The 7,054-nt window shown below is 42.6% G+C and overlaps 1 protein-coding gene across 1 annotated transcript; it reads right to left on the reverse strand.

Annotated features, from left to right (window-relative positions):
• Positions 1 to 1,357: 1,357 nt before the first annotated feature.
• Positions 1,358 to 6,854, reverse strand: LOC102274174 (histone H3-like centromeric protein A). Its single transcript, XM_070368727.1, has 4 exons — positions 6,814 to 6,854; positions 4,261 to 4,315; positions 2,964 to 3,233; positions 1,358 to 2,451 (listed from the first exon to the last, which is right to left on the reverse strand). Exons 1-4 carry the CDS (start codon positions 6,852 to 6,854, stop codon positions 2,239 to 2,241), a joined length of 579 nt encoding a protein of 192 aa, XP_070224828.1. The 3' UTR covers positions 1,358 to 2,238.
• Between the last annotated feature and the right edge of the window lie 200 nt (positions 6,855 to 7,054).

Genomic DNA, 7,054 nt, shown 5'->3' on the forward strand with positions numbered 1-7,054 from the left:
GAGGCTGAGAAGAATTATAAAGGAATTAGCTTTCTGGATAGCTTCCCTTCTTTTCCAACTTAAAAAAAAAAATTTCCGTAAGTCAGAAAGAAAAACACCAATACAGTATATTAATGCATATATATGGAATTTAGAAAGATGGTAACAACGACCCTATATGCAAGACAGCAAAAGAGACACAGATGCAAAGAACAGACTTGTGGACTCTGTAGGAGAAGGTGAGAGTGGGATGATTTGAGAGAATAACATTGAAACATGAATATTACCATATGTGAATTAGATGACCAGTCCAACTTCAGTGCATGAAGCAGGGCACTCAAAGCCGGTGCACTGGGACAACCCAGAGGGATGGGATGAGGAGGCAGATGGGAGGGGGGTTCAGGGTGGGGGACACATGTACACCCGTGGCTGATTCATGTCAATGGCAAAAACCACCACAATATTGTATTAGCCTCCAATTAAAATAAATTTTAAAAAATTTCCTCCAAAAGAGACTATGATTTAAAATATCACCTAGGAATAAAGAAGGAGGGCAAAATACAGCTCAAATATTTTCTCTCTTATGAAGCTTTTGCCAGCCCTTCCTCTCTCAAGTCCCCAGGACAACATAAATTGCCCTGTGTTTTCACTGTACTTTGTTCTTACACGGGTACAGTGTGACTCTGTTTTATTGTAGTGCTTTGTTGTGTAGCCTAATTGCTATTGCTAAGTCGCTTTAGTCGTGTCCAACTCTGTGCGACCCCATAGACGGCAGCCCACCAGGCTCCCCTGTCCCTGGGATTCTCCAGGCAAGAACACTGGAGTGGGTTGCCATTTCCTTCCCCAATGCAGGAAAGTGAAAAGTGAAAGTGAAGTTGCTCAGTTGTGTCCGACTCTCAGCGACCCCATGGACTACAGCCCACCAGGCTCCTCCATCCATGGGATTTTCCAGGCAAGAGTACCGGAGTGGGGTGCCATTGCCTTCTCTGGTGTAGCCTAAACTTGTCCTCAAAATTTGACCAAGAGAGCACTTCTTTCTCAGCTGCTGTAGAAGTAAGGTTAAGGGTGATGAAGGAAAGGGAAAACTCAAAGCCCCAAGAACTGTGACTGATGAGTCCCCTATAAGGAAGCTACTGTCTCATGGTGAACTAAATCAAAAGAGAATGAACTGCCTTGGTAATTTGGATGTGCTGTAAAGGCTAAATGCTTTCTTTATTGGACAGCATTCCCCAAATTCATGGAGATTCCATGTAGGCTTGTGCTTTGTGACAGAAATGCCTCTGTAAGAACTGACTTAAGTCTAATTGGAAACCTTTTGTTTTCCCCTAGCTGTATATATCTCCCATTAGTACAGATTCTATATTATATTCATTCTTTTTCATTATCTAAAGAGGACCATAACAAATGTTTGTTAAATAGGCTTAAACTATCACTCCATCTTTTTTTTTTCATTAAGAATTATTTTTATTCTCTTTCCACAAGGAAGTTATAAAAATACCTGTAAAAACATTGAAAAGGCTCTTTAAAATCCTGGAATGAAAAATTCTGAAGTATAAATTATGATACATTGTCTATGATTTGCAAATAAAGAATAAAATAAATTCTACAAGTTGGAATTTCTGAATGATTTTGGCAGGAATTTACCAGAAGGAGCCAGAACATCAAACCTTAACAATTTTCTATTTTCATCCCAATTGAGTTTTTGAAAAGCTGTATAATCTGTTGACAGGTACAGTCCACATACAAACTTGCTTCTGCCGTTAATGATGAAGTCAATCTGAAACAGAGATTTGTACGCTGGATGCACCAGGCTCTTCCATGCAACTGACTGGTTTTCTCTTATTTTTTTCCATCATGTTTTAAATAAAAGTAAATATATATATATGGTAAAAAAATTTAAATGGTACAAGAAGATTTAAAATAATCAGTAAATATCCTTTTTGCCTATAACCTAGAAAATCTGATGTCTTCCAAATCATCAGTCACATGAATAATTTGCAAAGTGAAGTCAACCTTAGAGTCTCTTCATCTGAAAATTATTCTCAGGATTTCTGGAATGTGTTGATTCTCTCATATATTGCCTCTGTTACAGAGGAAAGCCATGCAGTCTTCTTCTAAAAAACAACTAACTACAAAAGCAACTCGCACGCTCTGCTTTGAGAGAGCAAGTCCAGGCAACACCTTGTACTCCGTGGATCTGGTCCTGGCTACAGGCAGAAGCTCTGGTATCAACCAGAGATTTGGGCGGGTGGCCAGAGCTCAGCCAAGCCCTTCCTGAATGCCTCGGGTCCTCCGGGCCAGCTGCACATCCTTCGGGAAGAGCGTGACGCGGCAGGCGTGTAAGGAGAGGAGATAGGCATCCTCAAAGAGATGAACTAGAAATGCTTCTGCCGCCTCTTGTAGGGCCAACAGGGCCTGGGCTTGCCAATTGAAGTCCACACCACGAGTGAATTGAACACATATTTCTCTTGCCTGTGAAAGAGCGGGGATGGGGAGCAAGGGGAAGAGTAGAGAGGAAAAGGAGACTCAAAGAAGACAGACTCTCTCTGTGAGCCTCCATGAATCTTCACTTCTGTTCTTCCTTCCTGGTGCTTAACCTTGGGACCTAACTAGTAGCTAACACCTAACTAGGTGTCAACTCCAAGGAGGTTAGAGATGGGCACATCTATCCTGGTCATGGTGTGGGGAGAGGAGGAGACAATCTGTTAGGGCAGGAGAAGGGATGAGAGGGTGGTTGGATGAGAGAGTTCCTTTTACAAAATCAAAGAGCACAGTTTCAAAGGTGGTGGGGGTTAGAAACGAACTCTATAAAGAATGAGAAGTTGCCCTCGGCAGGCTCAAGTTTTCAGGAGCTGAAGTGTCCCTGATCAGATTATAGAAGAGGTCCCTTGCCGTTTGGGCAAGAGATGACAGGGCCCCAACACCCGGGAAATTTAAACAAAGGAGGCTGCACAGGGGTTGGCGGGAGGCTCCCTGGAGCTCACCAGGCGGCATAAGGGGTTCTTTCTTAACAGCAGGTGTGTGGTCTTCTGAAGAGTTCGGATCTCCTTCAGGACTCCATGTCTCCGGCGAGCAAGTGGACGGGAGGACGTGCCTAAGGACGGGGCCGGCCGGCGGGCGGCGGGAGCCGGGCTCACGGGGCGCCTCCTTGGTGTTTCAGGCTTGCGTTTCTGGCGGCGGGGCCACTTGGCGGGCGTGCAGGTCTGGAGCCCTGCGGCTCCTTCTATATCACTCCATCTTTTAACTCTGTAAGTCTGAAGGGATAAACAGTGTCAGATATTCATTTTCTTTCTTTAAAGTTCACATTTTTAATGCATTCAAAGTAATGCAAGAAACAAGGCATGATGTCTTTTGATATTAGGCTTTCAAATTTCAGCTCTACCTCTATTTTTTCACAGAACCTATGACTTCCCTCAAGAAGCTGGCAGGACAAGAGATGGCTATTTCTAGACTCCCTTTTGCTTTCCCTTTGTCCTTCTGGATCTGTTTCTTTCTGGTTAGTTGAATTTACAGCTGCCCTTGAGATTTCAGGCCCCAGAACCAAGGGTTCCCAGCATTTCCTTGCAAAAGTTCCATGATTCAGCTATCTCTGCCAGTATGGGCTTCTGAGGAAATGAACCAAAGCTAGCAGTGGTTGCTATGGTGATCAAGTCTCTATGAAGAAAAGTCAGTGAGCATCCATTTGAAGTGGGGGGCATATTATAGTAGAATGGCCATCTGCTAAGAATGAAGTTGTGGAGAAGGAGTCGGGTCAAAGGTGGAAGGTTTAGGGAGTATGGAAAAATATAGAATCGATACTAAGAGGGATGTATCAGGGAGTTAACAGTGATGTGTAAAGTGATTACATGAAGAGCAATGAGACTCCTGCCCAGGAGAGCATGCATATATCAGAGTGAACCCTGGGAGTGTGGCTTCATGAAAGTGATAGTCGCTCAATCGTGTCCGGCTCTTTGTGACCCCATAGACTGTACTGGAATTCTCCAGGCCAGAATACAGAGTGGGTAGCCTTTCCCTTGCTCCAGACAATCTTCCCAACCCAGGGATCAAACCCAGGTCTCCCACATTATGGGTGGATTCTTTACCAGTTGAGCCACAAGGGAAGCCCAAGAATACTAGAGTAGGTAGCCTATCCCTTCTCCAGCAGATCTTCCCAACCCAGGAATTGAACCAGGGTCTCCTGCATAGCAGGTGGATTCTTTACCAACTGAGCTATTTGTTACTCACAGAAATTCTTCGTGCTGCCTAGGGGTGGCAGCAGACAGAACAGACATGAAGAATTACATGAGGAATAACCCAAGGCTGGGTACTGGCAAAGAAGATCCAAGATTGAAGGAACCTGTGAAACACAAACACACCTCAGATTACTAAGAACTACACTCTCAGAAGTTTTTCAGTTTGCCGCAGAATGAACAGAAGTATGTTTGTGTGAAACCTCAGTGTGATGGAAAACAAAATCTTTTGTTAATAATAATCCTTGAATCACAGGGTTATTATAATAAATTTTGTAACTTATTAATTTATGCAGAATGCCTATTGCATAGTTCATAATCATTAAATTCTTGTCTAGGTATTTCAAAAAATTATCTGAGATTCCAACTAATGTTCAACTCTTAAGCCATACAACTAGTTAACATTTATTCAAAGAGCTCATAGCCCTTAAAAAGATGTAATGTAGAAACAAAACATATGGATGCCAAGTGGGGTAAGGAAGGTGGGATGAATTGGGAGATTGGGGTTCGTGTACATACACTATTGATACTGTGTATAAAATAGAGAACTAATGAAAACCTACTGTATAACACAGGGCTGCTGCTACTGCTAAGTCGCTTCAGTTGTGTCCAACTCTGTGCAACCCCATAGACAGAAGCCCACCAGGTTCCCCTGTCCATGGGATTCTCCAGGCAAGAACACTGGAGTGGGTTGCCATTTCCTTCTCCAATGCATGAAAGTGAAAAGTGAAAGGGAAGTCACTCAGTCGTGTCCGACTCTTAGCGACCCCATGGACTATAGCCTACCAGGCTCCTCCATCCATGGGATTTTCCAGGCAAGAGTACTGGAGTGGGGTGCCATTGCCTTCTCCGATAGCACAGGGAACCCTACTCAATGCTCTGTGGTGACCTAAGTGGGAAGGAAATCCAAAAAAAGGAGATATATGTATACGTACGGCTGATTCACTTTGCTGCACAGCAGAAACACAACATTGTATAGCAATTATACTTCAATAAAAATTAATTTTAAAAAGGTGTGATGAACACACCAAAGGTAACTTAGAAACAGGAATCATTAACTTTATGATATAAAACAGCAATGTTGACCTCTGGGAGAATAAAGTCCAAGACTCTCTTGGGCTCTCTCACCTAATACTCCTGTCTCCTGCCCTCTCACAGGGTGACTTGGGATACAGTGGGAGACTCTCCCCTAGAGGAGGAGTCCAAGTTTGGATTGGCCAGTTACCAGCAGGTAAAGCTCTTAAAGAAAACAGTCTCAGTGTGTTTTGTTTCTCTTCTCTTCTCTCCTTTTGTTTCCTTCCAGGGGCAGCCTTGGCAATCTTTCCTCCTTGTCTCCCACGTGATGGCAGGATCTGAGTGAGAAGATCCATGGCAGGTAGCAGAGGTCAAGTCCACATGCAAACTGCAGCTGGTACTTGTCTTTTCCTTGTTGCCTGTTATAGTTGTAGGATCAGGGAGGAGGGTTTGGTTTTGTGGAAGGTATTTACAAAGAGTGGGCCCAACAGCCTGCTTTGTTTCCATGCAATTCAATCCAACCCACTTAGAGAAACAATTTCTCCAAACAGTACAGCCTAGACCACTGGAATATAGAGACTAGTCTACAGACATTGCACAATATTACTTTACTTTCTCTGGTTTACTTCACCTTTTGTCTATAACCATCAGAATCATTTAAATGGAAGGGTTATACAGAATCCCCAAAACCCCTGAATAAAATATCACTTTATTTTTTTTTTATTTTTTTATATCACTTTAATATAGTATTAACGTCACCCTATAATAGAATCTCTATTCTATTATGTACAACACCTGATCCAATATCCACTCTATCCCTCAGTCTCAATTCTTTCATCAATAAATGAAGCTACGAAGATGTTGACTTTAACCTCAGCTGTAAAAGGGGGTTGAACTACACATTTTATTAATTTAATTTTTAATTGGAGGAAAATTGTTTTACAGTGTTGTATTGGTTTCTGCCATACAACAATGCAAATCAGCCATAATTATATATAGATCCCCTCCCTCTTATGCCTTCCTCCCCTCCCCCTATCCCACTCATCTAGGTCATCACAGAGCACCAGGCTGGGCTCCCTGTGTTATAAAGTAACTTCCCAGGAGTTATCTATTTCACACATGATAGTATATATATACGTGTGTGTCGGTGCTACTTTCTCAGTTTGCCTAGCCCTTTCTTTCTCCCACTGTGTCCACAAGTCCATTCTCTTCATCTCCATTCCTTTCCTGCAAATAGGAACTATGCATTTATATATTTACTTTTTAACTTGTCTTTTTATCCATTAGGTGGTAAGTAATTTGAATGCAAGAATCATGCCTTATTTTCTGTGCTTCAAAGCACTGATTTAGTGTCTTTTATATGGTAGCTTTCTAAAACCTATCTGTGGTACCAGAATAATAAGTTCTCAGAATTGGAAGGGATCTGAGAAGTCATAGGACCCAATCCCACATCCTGGAATGAATCTCCTCCCAAACTTCCCGGGTAAGTGATTCATCTTCATGGATGCTCCAGGGAGGGGGAGCCTGCTGCCTCACACAGGGCTCCATATTGTAGTTGTACAGCCCTTGTTGTTGGAAAGTGCTTCCTTACCTTGTGCTGAAATTTGTCTCCCTATGAGGGCCATCTATCATACCTCTTACTGTTCTCAGAACCACACATTGTCTTCCTGAGTGCATCTCATAGCTCTTCAAGGATTCAAAGTAGCTTTCATGTTAAGGGGGTTTTAAATAACCTCCATTCCTTTATATGTTCTTCAGAGGAAATGTCTTTCAGGACCCTGTATCTCTCCTTTGGAGATTGGTTGGTCAAAATTTCTCATAAACTATGGAGT

This window comes from Bos mutus, chromosome 3 (genome assembly GCF_027580195.1).
Source record: "Bos mutus isolate GX-2022 chromosome 3, NWIPB_WYAK_1.1, whole genome shotgun sequence".
Taxonomy (NCBI): domain Eukaryota; kingdom Metazoa; phylum Chordata; class Mammalia; order Artiodactyla; family Bovidae; genus Bos; species Bos mutus.

Excerpts from the sequence above, each read along its gene's own strand:
- LOC102274174 (XM_070368727.1), bottom strand. The coding sequence starts at position 6,854 with ATGATAGATGGCCCTCATAGGGAGACAAATTTCAGCACAAG. Across the intron at positions 4,316-6,813 it reads GAGACAAATTTCAGCACAAG|GTTCCTTCAATCTTGGATCT; the intron begins GTAAGGAAGCAC and ends TGTGTTTCACAG. Across the intron at positions 2,452-2,963 it reads AGAACCCCTTATGCCGCCTG|GCAAGAGAAATATGTGTTCA; the intron begins GTGAGCTCCAGG and ends GCTCTTTCACAG.